The sequence below is a fragment of the Nothoprocta perdicaria genome, unplaced genomic scaffold, assembly GCF_003342845.1.
Source record: "Nothoprocta perdicaria isolate Ctin4 unplaced genomic scaffold, notPer1 scaffold_65, whole genome shotgun sequence".
Taxonomy (NCBI): domain Eukaryota; kingdom Metazoa; phylum Chordata; class Aves; order Tinamiformes; family Tinamidae; genus Nothoprocta; species Nothoprocta perdicaria.
This window is the reverse complement of record NW_020455921.1, coordinates 2,384,363-2,408,373: the sequence shown is the minus strand read 5'-3', so window position 1 is coordinate 2,408,373 and position 24,011 is coordinate 2,384,363. Positions and strand designations below refer to the sequence as shown.

Below are 24,011 nucleotides of genomic sequence, written 5' to 3'. Positions count from 1 at the left end.
TAACCTCATTTAGCTTTAGCTTTAAAGTGCATGTCTTTTCTAACATGATAGCTTGGGGGTTTTTTTCTGCAGCGATGGAGTGAAAGGGATTTTTTCCAGGAGGTGGCTACCTTCTTTATTTCAGACATTTATCTTAAAAGGGAATGAATTATCCTCAGAGGGTGCCTATTGCTTTCTCAGGAGCCTTGCTTTCCAGGAAATTTTGCCAACTATCTTACAATAGATTCTATTTTAGATCGGCAAAGTTAGTTGAGCAAATTCTATGCCAGATTTTTTTTTWAAATAAGAGTATTTTTAAAATAAATACATAAAATTCTCTTTAGTAAGAATACTCTTAAAATAAAAAACCACCTGCTTTTATTAGCTTAATTCATCATGAATTTAAAAGTAAGTATGATCAATCCAAGTCTGCATTTTTCAGCAAATAAAATATTCAATGACTTTTTCCCCAATGCAACATGAACTAAGTTAATTTTTGTTCAAGTCCGAAAGCTTTGATTGAGTTAAAGCAAATATTTTAGAAAAAAGAAAAAATACAGATTTAATAGCTTCGAGCGATGAAGGACCTGTATGCTTGGAAGGTAATTCTAAAGTATAMATATCTTTTCTTTCCAAAGGCTGGCACTATTTCTGTCTGTATTTGTCAAACTTTAATTGCTAGGTGCTAGATTTCTGTCTTTTTGGACATTTTTGATTTTTAGACTGATCATTCTTTTGCACCAGTTTTCTCTTTCCTTTGAAGATATTCGTGACAATAATCAAATCACAATGCTTGTCTTGGACAAGTTACATAGATTAAGCTGCTGGACTGACTGTACCGCAGGGTTTCCATTGATTTATTCACCCTCACAATTCTTTTCGGAGCCCTCTTCAATYCATCACTCTACTCCTTCAAGTGTCAGAACTGGAGATTGTTTTTGAGTCATCTGTAAAGTCCTGTTTTCCTCCAGTTACCTGCTACAAACATTAAACACGAATGAGGCTTGTGAACTAGCCTCACTGCAGCCCGCCTGCTCAAGAACTTTCTCCTTTCCGGCTGCTTTTGGAGACCAGCTGGTTACTACTCCACTCAGCCAGACAACTTGAGCCTGCCTGAGAGTTACTTGAATTTTGGATTCTTTTGTCTAAATCAAAGTGTTCTGCAATTAAATGGGTTACTGAAAAAGAAGCAAATAATATCCATCCTATTTTCTTTAACACTCAAATCAGATCTCCTACTATTATTACTGTATTAACAACCTTCAGGATGTCAGAGCCAGATAGGTTTGAATTTGATGCTTTTAACGTTTGTCTTTTTCTTTTTGAATATTATATCATATGTTTACAAATGTCGATGTGGCTGATGATATTGATATCTATAACAGTCCTTCTGCGTTTTATTAAATATATTTTACTTAAAGTCTTATTGAAATGCCTTTTATGACTTAGTTAATGATCATAGCTGCTGATTATTATAATATGCCACTAGTCTGTCTTATTCCTTTTGCCGTTCAATGAATACAAATCCTAATTTAAAAAGATACTGTTTCAGTTATACTAAGCAAGTTAATATAAGATCTGTTCCAGGACAAATAGTATTTGTTTCTTTGCTGTCTCTCTTATTTAATTTTTTCTTCACTAATCTTGTTGAAGATGGATGAACCATGATAACTAGAGGGGTTCAGAAAGCTGTAATCATGCATTCATTGTAATTTAAATTTTTTTTTATTAAAAGATAAACATTTACAATCCATTTTTTGATGGGGTTTTAACAAAAAATTAAAAAAAAAATGGTTGCAAAAATGTGAGTTGAGGGGGGAGTTCAGGACTGGATTTTTCAGATGTATAGAAAAGCTATTTGTAGAGAGGACAGGATAGAAGATGTTGAGGGTACAGCCAGATGGGTAAGTTATCCTTCTACTGGGCTGGGTGAAGATATTACCACCAATGGTTGCCATTACTCTTGCTTACGTCTGCTGGTGCAGCAACAGTGATTCTGTCCAAATGTTTAATGTGTTTTTACTGTTAATATCATTAATAGTTYGGACATTTTTCAGCTGACATAGCTAAGATGGTGACAATTTCTCTCTGGGAGATCACCTGGTGACAGGCAATTAGGATGGGGTGGTCCAGCTGCAGCTGGAACAGCACATGTCACCATGGTCTGAGAAGTGAGATATCGAAAGTTATTTGTTTCATTTGACTACATTAACTACATGGGCAGGCATTATTTGTGATTCTGACTAAGTGTTTATGGGCCTTTATTTGGCCTCCCAGGAATAAAACCCTTTTGACTTCAGTGGAGTTTCCTCAAGATTTACAAGTGAGATCAGAATAAATAGGCAGCAAATCAATAAGTTTGCAAAGCTTAATACAAAAGGTGCTTTATCTAAACACTTTAACTCCTTTTCCAGTGAAAGCCTATTAAAATGACAGTAACATTAGTAGTATGGGAAATCACTTGTGCATACAGGCTGAGGAATTTAAGCATATGGTGTGTCTTGACTTGCTATTCTCTGTTCTGCTGGGAATATCATCATTAACCAACCATCAAGTCTGAAATACTGAACCTGTAAAATGATTGGCATTTATAAAGGTAAATATTGTATGGTGACTGTTCAAATGCTCCTGCTCTTACAAGAGCTATTGCAACTGCTACAGACAGTGCTGTGTTGCCAGTGCTTACGCTGAGGAGTATTGAGTAAAGTCAAATTGGGTCATGGAATCAAAATAAATCCTCAGAACCTGGATCACAGGAAAACAAATAAACATTTGAAGAAAATCTGAAAAGGCTTGTACAAAAAATAAATTTTAAAGGAAGCTCAAATGGCTTGCATGAGTTTTTTAAGGCACTTTTCAATGTTTATTTTCCTATCTGAGAAATTCTCTTTCTGCTTAAAGGCAATCTACTAGGTCCCAGACAATTCATAATGCAGACTTTGACATTATTGTCCGTCTCAGCTGCTCAGTTCTCCTTCCATCATCCTCAGTTGCATGATCTTTAACTTGTGTTTATATACTATTATTTGTATACTGTTTTAACATGAGTTTTGTGGWGCTAAACCAAAATTTGTAACAGAACCTAAAAAAAAAATCCCTTTTTTYCTGAGGGGAAAACAAAAAAAAATGTTTAATATTCTGTAAACTTAATTATCTTCCATGTGTTTTCTCTTTATTTCTGTTTTTGTAAAAGTTTTAAGCCTCATGTTAGAGGTCATATAAAAAGAGAATAAATATAGTGATTGCCTCTTGTAAATTGTTCATCCAGGTCTGACAATTATAGTTGCTGCTCTTTTTTTTTCTTTTATTTTGTATCTCAAATAGAGTAAAGCTTATCACTCCATAAAATTTTAAAAAGTACACGTAAAAAGAAAATGTAGTCTCCTCTATGCGTTTACTGCTGGTCTTACAACTCTGAGTCCAGTTACTCATTTTTCAACACATAATTTRTTAGATGTCTGGACTGTCTGCAAATTTAGCTGTGGATTTCTGAGATAGATATGCTCTAAAATGTGTCTGTCAAGATTGCACACTGGCAAATTATGAGATAGTATGTCTAATGCAAACCAAAATTCATAGTTTTCACAAAGGTTTATTCAGCTAAAATATACTGCTTTTCAGAGGAAAAAATGATTTGGAAAACTTTTCGTAAAATACCAGTATCATAAAATACACTGGTATGCTCCACTTTGTTATCTGTGGCTGTTTTATCCAGGTTATGAATAACCCATAGCATGAGCTGCACCTGAGCTATTAAGTGCTTTTAGAACTATGCACACTAGGGAGAGTAGTGTACAAATATTTCAGCTGATGTTGTATGAAGATGTTCTAGCTTAATAGAATTTATTGACTCTCAAGCTTAGAGCAATTCAAACACAACTATCCTGCTTCCAGGGGACTTCCAGCTCAAGTCTAGAAATCTATAGGGTATTCTTTATATTTTTCCTTTATCCTTGACTCTTCAAAAGTGGTCCACAGACCACTTTTCTGGAGAAATTGATGATAGGTTCAAAACTCTTTTCTTTTAAAGTCTGTATTCTGCTCTGGCAAAAACTTTGTCATACTTTTCCAATGGAATGATTCATGTATTTTATATTAATACGAGCATAGACATTTGTAATGATAGAATACTAATTCCTAAAAGTATTTTCACATTTGAGGAACTTAAAATATTTATTTCATAACAGAGGCAGGGGTTTGTATGTTTTTAAATGGAGTTAATCTGTGTTTTTGACCCATGTTTCACCTCTGTGTATTCAGAATACATTTTTATTTTAAAAGTGTGGTAAGCAATTATATGCTTATTCCWTTATAATGCTATAACTTTACCAATCCGGTTAAAGATAGAATAGATAAATGATAAAACTCATATAATAATTAAGATAAATTTATGGTCCAGATTATTGGCATTCAATCATTAATACATTAATTAAATTAATACAGCATTAATCAACCGTAATTGAGGTGTTGATGMTAAATGCTACTTTTTGATTTAATCATGGAAAATGCAAAAAGAGGATCCTCTTTCTCTTCACTCATGCACTCTGGCTAGAATTTCAACCATTATAATGTACTAACTGTTGCTGTGGAATATCATTATCCTGAGAAGCTTAATCTTCATTTCCTTCGTACACTTTTTGATGGTCAAAATTCCCTAAACACATGATTACCTTGAGTCATCACAAGGAAGTATAGCTAGTCTAGTGTCCTTTTAACACTTTTTCGTAAAAAAAAATTTGCCAGTTTGCTTCTCTCTTTTTCCTCTTTCCTGTGTAAAAGCACAGATGTAACAATGCAGAGGTGATGGTTAGATGAGGCACTACAGCAGCTTTTGAATAGCATTCCTTTTCAGTCTAAAAGGAATCAGATCAAGGGGTGTGGAGCTTCTAGAGAGGGTCCAGTAGAGGGCAACAAAGATGATGAAGGGACTGGAGCATCTCTCATATGAGTAAAGACTAAGTGAGCTGGGCCTGTTGGAGAAGAGAGAGAATCTGGTCAATATGTATAAGTATCTGAGGGGAGAATGTAGGGAGGAAAGGGTCAAACTCTTCTCAGTGGTGGCCAGTGATAGGACAAGGGGCAATGGGTGTAAGTTGCAACACAGGCAGTTCCATCTGCGTGTGAGGAAGAACTTCACTGTGAGGGTGACAGAGCCCTGGCACAGGCTGCCCAGGGAGGTTGTGGAGTCTCCTTCTCCGGAGGTCTCCCAAACCCGCCTGGATGCCGCCCTGTGCCCCGTGCTCTGGGTGTCCCTGCTGGAGCAGGGAGGTTGGACTGGATGATCTCTAGAGGTCCCTTCCAACCTTCAACCATTCTGTGATTCTGTGACTAACTCAATGATAGGGTGGTGATTATTTTTAGGAAGCTGTTAAAGACATCATTCCCATACATGCATACATACATACACATATTAATGAAAAATATGAAAGAATAGGTGAAGATATCCCATCAAAACAACTAGGAAAAAAAAAAAAAAAGAAATTCTCATGTTGCTGGGTCATCTYCTTTCCTCTTTTTAATGGTTGTTTTTATATATTATCTGAGATTTCACACTCAATGTTTTAACTCCTGTTGAGTCCCATTAAGCTGCAATCTGGTCAGCTGAAACCATTCCCAGGAAAGGTTCTGATGTTTGGCTGATGACTGCTTTTCTCTTTTTAGTGTTTGCATAATCCTCTGAATAAGGATTGTTTCCCTGCTGCACTCACTAAATCTCCTCAGAGTGACCAAGGCTGCAACAGAGTCTTGAGACTCAAGTATTTTTGGTCATTATTGCTATGTAGTCCCCTCAAACCCATCTTTATATATTTGAATCATGCTAAAAATTTCATAAGGAATCACACTAGATTTTACCACTAGTTTTTATGACAATTATCAACCATAATAGAAATCAGATGATCCTTCATACTTCTATAAAGCAAAACATAAAACATGACTTTATGCCAAGAATTAATCTCTGCTTTTCACATGAGATAAATATAGAATAGATACAGGACCCACAATCAACCAAAACTGCACTTGTGAAAATGTTCTGGGCATAGCATCTTTACATTTTCTTTATGGTTTTTACTTTAAAGTTCTCAACATTTTTCAAAATATTGTGGAATTTTTAACTGATGACTGAATAGTAGAACTAATTTAAACTTATTACTTGGTCTGTTATTTTTTCCTAAAATGCAATTAATTTTATTAGAATTCACTCTGCAAGAATTAACTCAGATGTGGGACCAAGTCTGTCATTTTTTCCCAAGAGAATAGAATGCCATTCTCTTGTCTTCATTTCTATTATTCTCATCCTCTTCATTTTATCTCACAGAAGGGAGCCCTTAGGGTCTATTTTGTCGAGAGTAAAGGATGTTTAAAATGCTATCTCTGTAAATCATTAAATGAGAAATTTGTGAAGGAAAATCTCTCAGGAAGTGAGCATGAACAACCAATTGATTTGTGTAGGGAATAGGTGTTTTAACAGTAAATTACAAAACCACAAAGGGACTCCTGCTTAATGCAAGAGTTTAGCTTCTTTAAATATATAATTTCTGCTGCTGTTGGTATTTATTGAATTAATAAAAAAATCCCAATTTTCTTCACTTTCATATTTCAAAATCCACAGTTAATTTAGTTTCATGCTTTTGTTTCATAGGCATGTCTTTTTTATTCCAAACTTTTCAGGTAGATGTTTTCCAAGTGGAAGCGGTAGATGTTGGGCCTCTGCAAGAAATGGTTGTTGAAAAAGGGAAAGGCTCTGACTGGCTTCTGGAGAAGATCATTGTGAAAGAGTCAGCAACTTCAGGGACAGAAACACTTTTTGTGGCTCAAACATGGCTAAAAGACAAACATGATGGAAAAAGACCTGTTTCAGTAATTCTAAATGCCACAGGTCAGTATTATTTTCAATTATCTTTTGCTAAGAAACTGCAGAATGAATCTATGTGATTTTCATCTATAAACAGTTTATAGTTTATAATATTCCAATAGAACATTTTTATTTTAAAGGAAATTAATGTCTCTGAACATTGTTGTTTTGAGTACTATTTCTGCTTTGTTACTCCAGATTTACAGTGGCATAAAATGACAAAATATAGGTTATTCTCTTTACAAATTGCTGTCCCTCCAAGTCTTACTTCTATGTTGTCACTTGTGACAAAATACTGTTTTGAATAGTATTGCACATACTTTTCAAAGCTTTGAATACTTCTAGCTACTACTCACTAGCTTAGTGAAAGTAAGATAAATAGTAGGGCAAACCAAGAAACAGAGATATTCCAACTATATTCCAGACAAATATTCAATATTTTTTATGTCACAATATTAGGATAACTTTTGCCAGAAGCTAGATGGAAACACCATTTGGGAACACTGAGGAGCTAACCAGTCCACAGGAGAACTGTTTGGTCTCTGTCTGTACCTATCCTTAAAGATTAATGGACCCAATAACAAGATTAATAGGATTCCCCTTTCTGGTAATGTGGTTTCAACATAAAGGAAATCTGGTGTTCAGCCCAGGATGGAAGCATAGCACCCACCAATCTGAAGAGCACACAACCAAAGTCCACTATGATTGTCAATAGGCAGTTTACTTGGGCCTTTAGATTACAATAAATCAAAGAAAGATAGAGTCCTTAAGGCTGGGAGGGACCTCTAGAGATCATCTAGTCCACATTTGACTTCTTTTCCTCCTGGAACCAAAGCTTCTTTGTTTGCTATACCTGCAATGGCATGATGATGTTTGTCGAAAAGATAGCTTGTTGAGACTAAATTGAATACCCTGAAATACATTTTCTTCATTTTTGAAGCTGTTACTTGCACAGAAACAAGTAAATTTCAGCTTTGATTTACACGGTAGAAAGGAATACTCATAACAAAACAGAAGAATATTTAATATATATATATAAGGTTACATAATCTATTTTTACTCAAAAAGAAAAAGAAGGAAAAAAAGATTTAGAAAAAGATTTTTATTGTTTTGATTTAGAAAAAGATTTTTATTGCTTTGACCAGAAAGCATCATTAATATAGTTGAAGAATATGTTATGTTATTTTTTTCTTTTATAATTGGAAAATCCAAACTTAATTGCAATGTCAGTAGAAAGCTTTCAGTTTGTGGTTCAGTCCTCTTTTTCTAATGTTTAGAAAAGTTTTGGAAATCAATGCCATCTGATATTAATGGGATTACCAACCCCTAATAAGTGGATTAAAAATATTAATTCATCCAGAGTATAAATTATACTAACGAACCAGAAATACTTTAAGATGAAAAACAAACATTTTGTAGTATGGAGTTTTCTCCAGAATCMGTTCATTAAATAGAATGCTATGTAGAAGTTGACGCCTAAGTAGAAAATCACTCAACACTCAACACTTCCTAGTGAAACCTTCAGTTTAAATGACATAGTACTCTTTTTTTTTTTTTTACATTTAACTTTTTTTTTCACTCTTTTTTTTTTTAAATAGAAATTCAGGAGAGGAGGAGCACTGCTGTCTGGCCTTTAGGAAAAGAACAAATGAGATCAGGTAGAGCTTCTGCTATTTCATCAACTTCTCATTCTAAAATAATGATGTGGGGATGTTTTCACTTGCTAGTACTCGTAGTATTTTCTCCTTTCTTGTACTAAATAGCAAGTAACTTAAAAATACTTAGGAGGCTGAGCAATAAGCTCAAAAAGAAGTAAGCATAAAATTAGTATATAAGTACTTACATATATAATGCTATCTGTGTAGACTAAGATAGATATCTTATGAATTTTATCTTAGATACCTTCATTAACATATGAAATCAGGAACACCTTTTAATCATTTTTTTTCTTTTTATTTTCTATATTTTATTTGTTTAGAAGGCAGATGGAGGATTTATTTCACAAAACATGAAGAAGAAACAAAAAAAGACTTTGAAAAGTTGACAGAAAATATTTCCAAGTTGGTTATGATTTTTTATGGAAGCAACGGCAAGTCAGATCTTGTTTCCATGGGAAACAAAGTGGAACATCAAGCTAAAAACCAAGTGGCATATGATGTAAAATAATATATAGATTTGACTATATTTACATTTTCTTTGAGTTCCCTTTTAAAGAGAGATCATCATGTATGTGTTATAAATTTTGCAAATGTTATTCCTTAAATACTCCAGAAAAGCAGAACTGGAACTTTCAGTCKCATACCATATTCATTTTTAATATTTGGCTTTATCAAGTTTGTATTGATCAAATATATCCTTTCTTTTTGTCAACAAATAGTCATAGTTAATAATACATATCAATTTAAATAGCATTAACATTAAGTATTCACATTTAGAAGTCAATGCAGAATGTAATTTAAATTTGATAGGATAATTACAATGAATGCCTCTAGAGTATAAAACAAGCATTTCCAAAAGTGYTTACATTCAACCCAGTTCTGCTGCTTTTGAACTTAGTGGGARTTTTAGCATAAGGATTAATGCGACCAGGCCTCAGTCAGTACTGATCCCTTTGTAAAAATCTTCTTCTCTTCCTATAGAGTAGCTGTGCATATATCTGCATATTACTGTTGGGATGTCAAATTCTTGTTTTGTCGCTTCCTAGATACATTTACCAACGGATCTGGGAATGCTTTATAAAGTCAGACTTGGACTTCAGTGTTTGGAAAACAGCATGTCCCAGTTGTCTTTTCATCACTTTAAAATGCAGAACACATCAACCCTGGATACCTTCAGTCTCACTATAAATAAAACTCTTCCTCTTTCTCTTAATGGAGACAGATGGATCGAATTCCCTGTAGAATGGCCATTAAAAGCAGCACTTTCTGGTAGGTATAAATTTACAGTAGGATAGTAGAGTGGTCGAAGAGGTTAACTTGTCCTAACATTACAACTGAAACCCTTATCAAAACAGAAGATTTTATTGTCTTTATTTAATGATTCRTAAAGTCTGAATAAGAATTTAAAATGTGTAAGGGAAAGAAGTGCCTACTCAGCTTAATTTCTGTACAATAAAGTGTGAAATGCAATATTCATTTGATTGCACACAGCCATTATTGTAAGCTACATTGAAAAATGTTAAGAAATACTCCTTTCTTGTAATAATGTAATATTTATGTTCTCCTTTATTTAGTCCTTAGCTGCTCGTATTTACTGACATTACCTGTGTAATTTTTCATAATTCATTTTCTATTAGGTAATGTTTTTGTCACCACTTGCCAAAGAAATATTCTGTCTGAGCTAAAAATAGCTCAAAATGACATAAACACAATGTTTTTATTACATGTATACAGTCCAAATACTTGACTGTTAAAATTAGCTCAGTGATTGTGTTGCAAATGCCATCCTAAGCAAAAYAAAAGAAACTCTATCAACTAAAATCAACTACACCTCCATACTATCTATAATATAAAAAATATTATTCTTTGACCTAACAATTCTCAATTTAATAAAAATGCCAAATTATGATACTTAATGCTAAAATAATTTGTGCCTGAGTTTTATGCAGAAAAATGAGTAAGTTATTGGGTAAAAAAAAAAGTCAGTTCAATCAAAACGTTCTGATGTGGGTGTTAAATCAGCTGCCTCAACAAGCTTTAGATCAGAACTTATGACCCAGATTCAGGGAAGTATTTACATGTCTCTAAATGGAAGCACACAAGCATTCTCCGTAGAATYAAAAGGTTGATTGTAGTTACACGCAGATATATTTATGGGCACAAGTACATGCTCACAGTAAGAGAATGATGCAGTGTAGATGACAGACACGTAGGCTGGAACCCTGATGACCTTGGTTCAGAGTCTCGCTTTGCTCCTTATTTCTTCTTTGGAAAAAAAAAAATCACTTCTGAATTCTTTGATCTTTTTGGTGGTAAATTTTCCTTGTTTGTAAGTACTTTCAGATTGAGAGATGAAAGTCACCAAGTAAAGAATATCTATTACATTACCATATGTGCTTAGGTTAAAAAGCAAACAACAAAGCTCATCTCTTGCATTCATTTGTTTCTGCTTGTGGTTGAGAAGTCTTCAAGACTGGATTTGTAACTACATTTAGTAATCACGGCGAACTAAAGAACTAGGACAATGTGAAACATATTCCCCCAAATCTTTGCCATTTCATGTCCAAGAGAAGTTTAAGCAGGTGCCACGGTAGGTGGCAAAGTGATCTTGAATGCACAGAGTTACTTGCAATTTATTGTGCAAAAAAACTTTGCTTCTACATCAGCTTTATGAGTCTAATTTATTATCTCCTTGGTTTTGTTCTTCTGAACTAAAAGCAAAACCAATATTGTGTTAATTGGAATGGAAAGCAGCTGATAATAGTCACCTTTAACAGAAGACGTTTGCTGTTAAATTTCAGAAATCTCAGCTCTGCATCATTTATAGAGTACAATTATTTCATCTCTTGGTTTTCCTTTAAAATTTTTTTTTATCTTGCACTTGGTATTGCAATGAATCATATACTAGTGGCTAATTGGCACCATCAAAATACAGTTGATAAAATACAGTGCAGACCCCAGAGATCTGACTGTGTACCAGTCCATGTGTGCCTTTGAGTGTATTAACAGGGAGAGGTCTCCAGCTGAGCGTATACATAATCAGTTTCTCTTCACAAAACCCTCCTCTGAGGTGCTTACATTTCAGGGATCCCCCAGGGATGAATCAGTGCTCTTTCTCTTACGCACAGGCTTGGATGGAAGGTAATTTTTGCATTACTATAGCTTTAAAGGCAAGACAATGAAACAGTGAAAAGGTTCARTGAAAATACATTGTGCTACTTTCAAATATCTGATCATTTCCACAGAAGTTAAAATRGAATGAATAGAACAGAGCCACACTGATATTATGAAGCCATTACTATTTTATAAAATTAATTGAATTATAAAATTAGTATGTGTGTTATACTTATTGTGACTCTCCTTTTAAGATGTTTCCCTTTATAGATCTTCTCTCCAATCTACTCAACACTCTACAGAGATAAAACCTTTGCCCACACCTATGACAGTGTGATCTCACTACCTGACCACAGGCCACCATCAAAGCATTTCAGCCCTCTTCCCTTACTGGCRTTAGAGTGCTTCAGTTGCTGCTCTTTGTGCAGTGTACTCTGACAGGTCTATTGTATAGACCAACATCCTTTCACCTCAAACTCTAACTGGCTACAGTGTACAAGGGCTGTGAGTGCRCATTTGGCCTCACCTGGGGCCTCTATCTAGAATCATAGAATCATAGAATGCCGAAGGTTGGAAGGGACCTCAGAGGTCATCAAGTCCAACCCCCCTGCTCAYGCAGGGTCACCTAGAGCACGTGGCACAGGGCTGCATCCAAGCGRGTTTTAAAGATCTCCAAAGAAGGAGACTCCACAACCTCTCTGGGCAGCCTGTTCCAGTGCTTTGTCACCCKCACAGTGAAGAAATGCTTCCTTAAGTTCCTGTGGAACTTCCGATGCTTCAGTTTGAAGCCATTTCCTCTAGTCCTATCCCTGTCCACCACTGAAAAGAGGCCGCCCCCCTCCTCCTCACTGCCTCCCTTGAGGTATTTATACACGCTGATCAGGTCCCCCCTCAGCCTCCTCTTCTCCAGGCTGAACAGACCCAGCTCTCTCAGCCTTTGCTCGTATGGCAGATGTTCTCATCACCTTTAGGATCCTCATCCATTCATGTTCTGTCCATGAGTCCCTGGGCTCCTTTTAAAATCAGTCTTGAGCCTTCAGCTGCTACCTTAACTACGCTGTAGGTGCACCTGCCTTTAGGCTTGTTTCTGACCCTGACTCCTGKATGGAGGAGGATCCAACTTGGGATCTATGTTGTAGCTCTGTTTCCAGTCTCTAGCCCCATCTCCCTCTGCTCTTGACTGGGSTCCCTGGATGGACCTCAGTCAGAGATATGGAGGATTGTGGCAAAACAGAGACCAAGTAAAATAAACAGAGGTCTAGTATCAGAGATGGAGTCAAAATACRAAGTGCTCAGATTTCTTTGTTCCGTGTAACTATCTACTCCCTGCATTGCATTGCTTCACATAACCAAATATATTATTTCCTTGCCTCATTTCTTGTGTTGGTTTTAACACAATCCATTCCCTGTATCCCATACAGACCATATATTTCTTCTTCTCTCTTGCATCTTACCATGCTAAAATTGGTTGTCATAGGCAATGTCAGCTCTTTCTTTCCATTTTAATTTGATAATTAATTCTATCTTTATCCTCTATCACTTAGGCTCCTTTGAATTAGAAAGTACCAGAATAATCCTGCCTTGGAGAATGTACAAATGGGAAGTACCTAACTATCCCATTATGTTTATCTTTCTAGCACTTGGATTTCTTTCCATGCATCTACTCTACTTTGATGAGTCTGCCCCTCYCTTACTGTTGTTGATGGGAAATGAGATATAGGCCCATATAAGTTGGTTGTTGTACTGAATTCAGCATTTTAAATGATCCTTAGATCTAAACGGTGATAATAACAACCTGTTATCTGCTTGACTTTCCTGACTTTCAGTCTTCTTGAATTTCAAAGAATGCAAGTGATCACTTTACACCAGTAATCTAGTTTGGAATAAGTGGCTCACTAATCTAAGCTTTGAGTCACATCCTACAGAAGCCTTCTGCAAGCTTAGGACTGATCCTATTCTACTAGGGGATTTATAGAAATAAAAGGGAAATGATAAGTAGATAGTTAAAAGATGTAACTACTCAGACCTTTCACATTATTTGATTTTGTGAATAAAATGTAAATGCTTTTACTTTCGTTATTCAGATATTGTCATTTTTCTTCAACTAAAAACCATTGCATAAATCGCAAACTCCACAGATTTGTATGTTATCATTCCAGCCGAGGTAGACTTGTCTTGCTGTTCTCCTTCTATAGACAGTGGATACATCCCATAAGACTGATATTCAAAGCAGAAACTTAACTCAGGTGCTGTTAATCACATGCAAGAAGCTTCTGTCTCCATCTCTCAGATAATGAAGTCTGASGAACTTATCTCCCTAGCTAAAGTTAATCTTTTTAAACATCAGCAAGTGATGAGCCTGAGACATATCAAAATTTTATGTATTATGTATTTACTCTTAATAAAAAGGTAAATTGTTGTAATTTTTCYATATGAAAAGAAAATGAAATAATATGAAGTTGTGAACACAGATGATGTTCATATTTACAGGACAAACTAAGGAAAAATGTGGAAACAATTTGAATTTTACTGTCACTGTGAAGAGATATTGTTTAATTCCATCTAACTGTACATTGTGCATTGTCAAATAGCTGTGAAAGGTTGTGACACGATAATAACAAGATGTTTTTCCTTTTGATATTGCAGTGGCTACATATCATATAACAGTGTTTTCTAGAAATATTCTGGCCAAGAGAAATGTAGTGYATATGACTGCATGTGTATATGGAGCTCATGGAGACACAGGGGACAGATCCCTTCTCTGTTCATTGGAAAATGTCCRTCAGGAAGAGGACAGTGAGGTATTTTGTCTTAAGGCACTTTAATACATATCTTTTATTTCATTCTTATGCTTCATGTACTTTTTTTTTCAAACATTCCTATACTCTTCATTTAATATAACTTATGAATTTAATACTAAATAATTTTGTTTCAGTCATTTGTAGTTGTCATGGATGCTGTTGAACTGGGAGAACTGGATAAAGTTGTTCTTTTAATCAGCAGTAAAGCAGGTAAGTTACTTTTGCTAACTCTCTAAGTTCATGATGTGAATCACATATCAAACCTTATGTTAAAGGCAGTACAGTTGTTGCCTGAGATAAAGTCCATTTAATATTCTTTGATTTTTTTCATCATTGTTAAAAAGTAAAGTTTTATAAAGAAAATGTCTGAATTCTGTCATATTAAAATTCCTGGATCTAAAGATTGTATAATTTTTGCATCAAGAAAGGAAACTTTCCTTTTTTTTTTCCAGTATAAGGAAGAGAAACAGAAAAACTAAGACTAGTGATTGTATTCCATTATTAGGAGGTGATTTAGGAGAATAATTATAACTCATGTAAAAAACTGGTAATGTTTCCTCTGCAGTCTGTGATTCAGTTTTTTATTGTTTTCCCCAGCTGTTCTGTTCTCTCAGGGATTTTGAGGGGGATTTTACCCCCTATTAGACAAATGTTAGTTTTGCCACAGAATTCCATTAAAACAGACATAACTGAGCTTCTCTTTGACTCATCTGTATGATGGCTACAATGCTGCTCAAAAATATTCTAAATATTAATTATCTGCATAGTCTTTTGATGCCCTGAAATTAAATTTGCTATATAATTGCAAAATGTTACTTACCATGTAGTACCTTTGACTAATTTTAGATGATTTTCTAAGAAAACAAGCCTTATATGTTCGAACTTTCTGCACTTTTTGTTTTTCTTATCTGCCTATCTCTCTTGTTATCATAATAAACTTTTAAACTCAGCACCCAATTTCAATCAAATTTGAAAAATTCCTATATACGTCAAAGACATGTATACCTCAAGGTTGTGTGAAATGAGCAGCTGAGCTGAGCAGAAGGGAGTGAAGGAATAGAAGGGATCCCTTCTCCACAGCCTGAGGTTAACTTAGACTCTTACTGACATAATTAAAGGGACACAGATTCCAACAGCAGATGATACCCTTAGACATTGGGGTACAGTTTGCTGAACAAAAGGGAAAATAAAACAGGAGGGGGCAAAAAGAATAGTCCAAATGCAGCTGGAGTTCCCAGGACAAGATTCAAAGGGAGATGTAACTCAGTGAGCAGTCTCTTGTGAAGGAGAGAGATGCTTTATATTGCTACACATCCTTCATGCTCATTACCCAGACAAGTATTCTTTGTGCTGCTTGTGAAACTGAGTCTTAGCTCCAACCCTCTTGTCAACCAGTCACTGAGGAGGAAGTAACAGATACATAATCTGCTCTTCATCTTCTAAAGTGCCTCTCTGAACCATGATGTRTCTGATGTGCATGCCTGTCCACAGCTGTGAAAACATCACTACTTTGCTTTACTAAATAAKCAAGTGGTTACTTCTAAATTTCTAAGCAGGAACTTAAAATAGGAACAAAATAAGGAATGTTATAATGATGCCAAGATTTTAAATCAGTTGTTGCTATACATCAGTAGATTAATACATGATGTTTTAAAATGACAGATATAACATCACTATGTCATTATCGTATTTTATCTAATTCTTGGATATTCTGTACAACATTTTAATTATACTTTATTTACTTGTTTGTAGACTGCAAACTGCATGTTAAAAAACTGCATTTAAAGGAAGCTCTAAAGGATGATCCTATTTATGTATTTGAAGTGAATGAGTAAGTATTTTATGTAAAGCTAATCACTTGATAGTATGATTGTTGAAAATACTAAGCTAGATTTAAATGATATTGTCACAAAGTGGCCATTTTTTTTAAATATGTCCATCTTTAAATGTTCCAAATACATTTTTAGATATATAAATTTACTTAAATTTGTTTGTTTGAAAATGTGGTTTAGTTACCATCAGAATACATGTTGTTTTGTTTTGCAGAACATTTTCTGTGGATGCAAATAACCCTGAAATACAGAAAGAAATACCAGTATCTTTTGTTATTAAAGGAGACAAAAGGAAGAATGRCAGTGATAACAACTCACACACAGAAGGAAGTCAACCAGGAAATCTAACAGACTATACTATTAAAGTGTATACAGGCGACAAAAGGGGAGCAGGAACTGATGCCAATGTGCATATTATTTTATTTGGGAATGAAGACAAATCTGAGATATTTCAGCTCTCTCAACCACTGGAGCATCAAGATCCCTTTGAAAGAGGAAGGGTGAGGACATAGATTTTATAGGACATGTCCATTTCTGAGTTGGGAACTTATACATTATGCAAGGGCAAGATGTTTCTAGAATCTCAGGCATTTTGTCCAATTTTCCACATAACTTCATACACATAACTTAATGAGATATCATCTCAAATATCTCTGCATTCAGTTGTTTTACCAGAGTAACCAAGAAATATTATATCTGTGTTACACCTAGCTGACTCTATTGTTGTTCTCTGTCTCAAACACACTTCCATAGTGCAGCTACTCTTCTACCTAGTTATGTGATTCCTCAGTTCTGAATTAAAAGCATTTATTCCTGGGCACACAAATGTATGTGCAACAGTTCTGGTTGTTTCACAAACTTTGAACATTATGCTTGTGTTGAAAACACACCGGTCTGTTGTATCCCACAAGTTTACTTCATCCTGAAAACTGATGCTGAAAGCATCCCTCTGAGCTGATACCTGCACAAAATGGAATCACAGACACCTACCTGGTTTTGATGTCCATCATGCCTTAGGCTATTCAGAGATCCTTAATTCAGATACAGCTACTTGCATAGGAGTGTTAACTCTCTTTATAACGTCCCAGTACCTTAGCACAATGTTCTCACGTTTTTAATAAACATATTTCTTTGGCAAAGGATTTGCTCGATTTGTTCACCACCTGTGTGATGAAATATAATGATGGCTACCCGTACGTAGCAATAAATAAATATATTTCCCATATCTTTCTCCTGTGGTTTCCTTGAAAGGTAATGACTGAATAATTAAAACTCTGGTTAAGATATCTTCCTTATGAGACCTAACTCATTATCTCCAGCAGTACAAAACATCTCTTTACTTGCAGTTGTCTGAGTTTCTTTAGCCAAGATGTCTATGAATGATTTCTAACATATCTTTACATATATAGTGCCTACCATATTGATAAAATTAATGAAAATTTTTACTAACAGTTAAGGCTTAAGGAGCAAGTGGGAGGGTGCCTTGCTTAGTACTATATACAGTATTAGAGAGATTTAATGATACATACATTAAAACCTTATAGCTTCTACCCACATAAAGGTATATTTATTGTGTCATAAACAAAAAAAAAAAAAAAAAGTTGAAGTCTTTGTTTATCAGGTGAAAGTTGGTAAGATACTGAACAAAAATATTTTTCTGGTCTATGAAAGCCAAGAATTGATTTACTGTAAGATGAAAAGTGAATCTTTCATGTTTAATCTGTAGTTCACCCAGTATGGGGGGAATCTATACTGGATATTTTCAGTAAAGAAAATAAATCATACCAGGTGTCAGTTAAGTATGTTGAATTGATATCAATTAGTCTCAAAACTTAGAAAAGCAAATGTACAAGTTTCTAGATTCTGATACATTATTTTCAATGATTATCCATATTTTAATTTTACAGGTTGATACATTCAAGATTATGACAAAAAAATTAGGAAGCCTTCATTCAATTGAAATTGGTCATGATGGGAAAGGATTTGGTAAGTATACATATGTTCAATAGGATTTTAAAAATCTCCTGCTTAAACATCTGCCTGAGATTTGGAAGTGCTTTTAAAGTCATGCAACTGCCACAGACAGCTAATACAAATCTATACCAATGAAGTCAGTTTAACTGTCCTTACTTAACCACTTCTAGCTCTGTCACATTTCCCTTGAATTATATTCACAATTTTTGCTAAGCGAAAACTTCTCAGTCTGTATCTCCAGAGGTATGAATCTTCAGGAGCTTTGAATATTAAGAAAATGAATACTGGAAATCTTTTATTTGTTTAGAGTCTTAGACTCTTTAGAGTCTTGTTTAGTGTAGGTAGCGGGTAATTCTGGAGAATACTTACAATAAGTAAAATCCTCCTGCTTGTTTTCCTTCTCATTAGTGTTAGCTGCTGTACAGCACACAATTCAGCTTAGAGCAGGTCTGGGAAGGGAGCTCTACACAAGCAGGTTTTGGTGCTCGGGGAGTTGCACAAAACTCTACAGGGACAGAGATACAGACTCAACTGGCTTATCCTGGGTCCCAAACCATCAACACTGTGATTATTTTTCCTCTCTGTCTTCTGATCAACACAGTAGTTAGCACCGCTTTCCTAGCACAGCTGGTGTGTGTTGATCCATTCTATATCCAGGATTTGTTTCCTCTAAATTTGGCTCTGAAATTGTCTCTGAATGTCTTCTGTCACATCAGCTGTAACGCTCACGGGCATCCTTGAATGCAACACCTGCTCTAAGTGTTTCATCTGCTTCCTAAGCTTTCCTTATTGACTGTAGATTTCTCCATACCTGGAGCTCTCAGTGAGTGCTGCTGGAGTTTTATCAGTAAAGGATAAAATATTAGATTATAAACTTTTCAGGAGAGCAAACAGGCCTTAATATTTATTTGTAGAGTGCTGAGTAAATTTGAGAGACTGTAAATTTTTATTGCTAATAACCTTGACTCTCACTTACAGGTATTTCATGAAAGGTCATATATTCCAAGTAGAGTCTATGATATATTAAACCATTCACAAGATTTCATTAAAGGAGTTGTGAAAGTATTTCACAGTTTCCATAAAGGGCTCTTGGGAATGGAAGACGAAAAATGTAGACACCTTTATATGCTTTTTTTTTTCTAGTTTTACTAGATAATTGTTTGAAAATGTTCATGAAAAGCGAGAAACATTGTTATGCCTTTAAATTGCGTGGATATTGGCACAATTCACAATATATTTTTGTATTATATTTTAGTGTACTTAATACTTTGTCCAAGTATCTGCAAATCTTAATAATACGTTAAAATATAGTGTTTTATCTCTAAGACATGCAAAGAATACCAAAAGGTTTAAAACTATTATGATATGATCTTTATTAGTTTTAAATGTTCGCATTGAGTATTTCCACTGGCAAATGCAACAAAAGACACAAGCAAAAATATAGTATTTACAGGTAATAAAATTTAATTTTAAAAATTTTCATGTATTAATATTGATTGAAAGAAAATATTATAGCACAAGAAGGAAGATATCATTTCCCACAGAGCAACATAGTTGACTGTAGTAGAGTACTATATACTTGTTTAAAACAGATGCAGATATGAGTTTTGGCCTAAATTGGCATGCCTCCCTGAATCACTCTTTTCAAAGAAATGCGGATATGAAAAATATTCAAGTTCACCATTTGGTTTAACATAAGTGTAAATGCACAAAAAAAAAATAGAAGTTCTGTTTTCCTATTGTTTAAGGGTTGGATTGTGATTAAAGGAATTATATCTACTGATAAATTCTATCTGTTTTTAATTTATTTGATGGACAGAGAAAATGAGAGCACATTAGGGATACACTTTGAGCACAATTCAGASTACAGAAAAAGGCAAAATAGTATTTCAAGGCTGCATTCATTATTACCATGTACTCTGTTTCATTTATCTTACTACCTGTTCTTTTCAATGCGAAAAAATGAGTTAAGTTGTAATAAAAATCTACCTTTATATTTTCTGTCAAAAACATCAAAGACCTTCTCTATAAAACAGAGGAATGTTGGTGGTAATTTGAATTATCTACATTTCAGTTTTATTATTGATATTGAATACATTTGAAAGCACTGAATCACTCAGGCCTGGAAATGAAATCAAAAACCTTTCTTGTACCTTATATGTGTTTTGATTATATTAAATTTTCTCGTTTTTTCTTCTACAGCAAGTGGCTGGTTTCTGGAAAAAGTAGAAATCATAGATGCATCTAATTCAGTGTATTACTTTAACTGTAACAGGTCAGTAGATCTGTTCATCATTACTCTTTAGCTGATAATTTCTTTTCATAGCAAGAATTAGAAATAGTCTTTCTAGTTCAACATTTTTTCTGCTCTGTATTCCTATCACTCCCTGCCCAGTAGCTTTTGAACTTGGTGGAAAATTGTAATCTCATTTGTCAGGAATAATTATTTAGAGGAAAATACTGGGTTTTTTTCCAAATAATTGAAAAAGTCGTGTTCTTCATCTCTATTGTACAAAAGTAACATTAATTTCTCACATCTTACATTGGGAAGCAAGAAATCCTACTTTGAACAAAGATTTGAATCACATAATGGTAAAACCTGTGCTTTAGTACCAAGAGGGTATATTAAGGAAAGATTTTCTTGGTTACATCAGTCAAAASTGTTATATTTTTTAAAAAGAAACAGAGAAATTGGGGCAGTAAGAGATATGGATTTGTTGTAGAGTCCGATGACTATTTAACCTTAGTCTTGGTGGGTTACAGTGAGATCCTTACTCTAATGCGTAGATATTTATTCTAAAGAAAAGAAGCCTTTTTGTAGAAGAGATTAGAAGCCCACTCCCCAGAGCATTTATGGACCCAGGTGCTGCAGTGCACTCCTGTGACTCGGGAAGCAATAAATCCACAATCCCCTTGGAGCTCAAAGGGCTTCCAATCTCGTAAGCCTACTACCCTATTGAATAAATGGGGAATGTGTTCATTCTCTCATTAAAAAAAAAAAAAAAAAAAAAAAAAAGAGAGAGAGAGAGAGAGAGAGAGAAAGAGAGAGAGATTCATCTTGTCAAAAGAAAAGAGGGGTTAAAATACTAACTCTAAAAGATATTCAGCACCAAGAAGTCTGTCGGGAGATCAGCATCCTCTAGTAGCCTACTTAAAAGCCTACAGTCTTACTTGACATCACACTCTCAGTGGCTCTGGCTCTTACTTGAGCTATTTTATCAGCCAGGATTAGCTGTGTTTCAGCCTGCAACCACTGGCATCAGCCCGTATCTCCCAAGATGCAAATTCAGATCTTAGTTATCGTTAACACTGCACCGGCAGGGAATTCTTCCTCTGCTCAGTCTTTGGGAGATAGCTCTCCAGAGAGCRCTTGGTTCATTGCACCAGGTAACCTCTCACAAGCCTTGCAAAAGTGCTAGAGGTCTTTTAAATCTCACTGGAAATGAATGTCATTGCCTCTGCAGTGCTGGTTATCATCATCACAAAATGTTAGCTTTGGAATCAGGCCTATTACGTAGTAAATAGTATCATGTAGTAAATGGTAAAACCCTCATAGGCAAGAAGGTTGCCTTCCCACCTTCTATGGAAGAAAGTTTGGGCCCGCTACATGATGCTGTATCTTGTTGCTCATCAAGGAGTCATGAGATGTAACCAGTCCCCAGAATGGAGTTTAGTAACTTGCAAACACAGAATGGACTTCCTTCTAGGAAAAGGAAAAATCCTTCCTAGGATTTTTTTTTCAGGCTGGTTACTGTTCCTGAATAAGTCAATATTAAAACTATCCTAGAAATCCAAAGGTGCAGAAGCAGGCCCTTACTCTTCTGATTATTAAGTTTTATACATGCTGTACTCATGACATGTTTTTATGGTTTTCTCTCAAGGTGGCTGGCTGAAGATGAAGGTGACGGCCGCACTGCAGTGAAGCTTTATCCATAGCTGCTTGTTTACTGATTCTTTCTGAATATGTTGGTTCTCCAGATTTATACTGATGTGATTTACTTGTATTTTAAAATGTTGAGGGTATTGTAATTATTGTGAAGGAATGTCAAAACAGTGCATTAAAGACATCACAGTAAATTAAACATGTCTAATATGAGCACAGCATCCCAATCCTATTAGAGATGCTGAACAACTTCACATGACTGAAATTTAAAAAACAGAAATTTAAATCTGTAGCATTTGCTCTGCAGACTTCATCTCAGCATTCATGAGTAGAGGTATGTAGTATCATAAAAATTTTTGCTTCAGTAATAATTTGTGGGTAAGTTATTATTAGTTCTTGGGTCAAATCTGTCAATATGTTTTAAACTGATACATCTGTTTCATTCTCAGAATGTATTAAAATCTGTATTTTCTCGAGATATTTTGAAAAAAAAGTACAAAACTCTTCAGCCTTACTGTGTATAACTTCCTTTTTCTATGGGTCCAGGTACATAACCCAAAGAAACACAGAGGCTCACCCTGTGCCTGTAACCTTCCCACCAACTTTTCATATTAAATCTTGTGTAAGAATGTGCTCCATCTGGAGCCACAACTAAGAACCTTTAGATCCACCAGGTCTCTTTAGAGACTCCCAAAGAAAATTTCCATCATCTGGCATTAGTAATATTGCAATAGCTATTTTATAATATTGCAAGGCTATTTCCTGCTCAGCTTGCTGGCTTTTGCAGATCCCATTCCTAGGCATCCAGCTGTCTTTCTGTTGCTATGTGTGTGAATTCCTTTACTTTAAAAAAAAMAACAACAACAACAAAAAACAGTTCTTTGAGAAAATGCATAAACATATTTAGATCTAAATTCACAAATGTCGGAGTTGACCTAAGAAATGTTAAGGATACAGATGAGTCTGAAATGAAATCATGGGTTGCKCACCAGCAGAAGTTTCATGTGTGTCATTAGAACAGAAATACTGCATGTAAGCTATGTAGGGCATCCCTCTATTTAATCAAAAGCCCTGTCTTTAATACTGCTAAACTTTAAAATTTGGAAATATGAAATTCTGAATTTTAGAGCTGTTTCTCCTTCATATTCTGTACCATAATTTATTACTGTATGTCTTTCTATAATTATAAGAATTAAATCATTTTCTAATCCATGCTGATGAAACATTGTCTGGCTGTCATTTTAATATGTCTAATGTTTGTTTTCTCACACTGTTTTTTGAAATAATTTATGTGGGCATGGGAGATGAGATTTTGGTTACTTTTGACACACACACACAAAATAATTAAAAAATGGTTTTGGCAAACAGTTTCTTTTTTTTATMTATATCATGAAATTGGAGAGCTAGTGAATGATGCGGATGTGATCTGACTGAGCAGTATAATAGAGTCGATTTCTTCTAAAAGTGCTGGTTTTGCTTACACTGCTGCCATGCACGTTGGAATGGATTTGAAATTGTATCCCCAGAGTGCTCAGTTCACTTAGTATCAGTATTCATTACATCGAAACACTTTGTTGTGATCTATTATGCGATTTGTTTCATTATTATGTCTTTCATTAATAGTTTGTAATATCAGCTCTCTTTGATGCCATTTCTGATTTATCAAGTGTAAATAACGCCTTCCTAATCTGTTTTTCATTACTACCAGTGAACACCCTCTTTCACAGCCAGCTTCCTTGTTAGGAAATTATTTCCTCTACCTGTACAGTGCACAAATCAGGTGTTACACTCACTTCTCCAGATCCACATCCTTGTAAACTCTGCAACCCTTTTACCAAAGGAATACTACTGCAGCAGAGGTTTCATTTCAAGAGCATTGTAGATGCTGCCAGGACATATTTTCAAGGAATTGTGCTA

At 34.9% G+C, this 24,011-nt stretch overlaps 1 protein-coding gene across 1 annotated transcript in view; it reads left to right on the top strand.

Annotated features, from left to right (window-relative positions):
- LOC112956589 (lipoxygenase homology domain-containing protein 1) overlaps positions 1-22,147 on the top strand; it is a 124,683-nt gene extending 102,536 nt beyond the window's left edge. Inside the window, exons 34-44 of the mRNA XM_026050096.1 lie at positions 6,649-6,856; positions 8,431-8,490; positions 8,811-8,989; positions 9,537-9,759; positions 14,251-14,405; positions 14,540-14,615; positions 16,158-16,236; positions 16,452-16,737; positions 18,145-18,223; positions 20,414-20,486; positions 22,093-22,147. Of these exons, the coding sequence (XP_025905881.1) occupies positions 6,649-6,856; positions 8,431-8,490; positions 8,811-8,989; positions 9,537-9,759; positions 14,251-14,405; positions 14,540-14,615; positions 16,158-16,236; positions 16,452-16,737; positions 18,145-18,223; positions 20,414-20,486; positions 22,093-22,147 (1,473 nt within the window). The remainder of the gene's footprint in view (positions 1-6,648; positions 6,857-8,430; positions 8,491-8,810; positions 8,990-9,536; positions 9,760-14,250; positions 14,406-14,539; positions 14,616-16,157; positions 16,237-16,451; positions 16,738-18,144; positions 18,224-20,413; positions 20,487-22,092) is intronic.
- Positions 22,148-24,011: the final 1,864 nt, after the last annotated feature.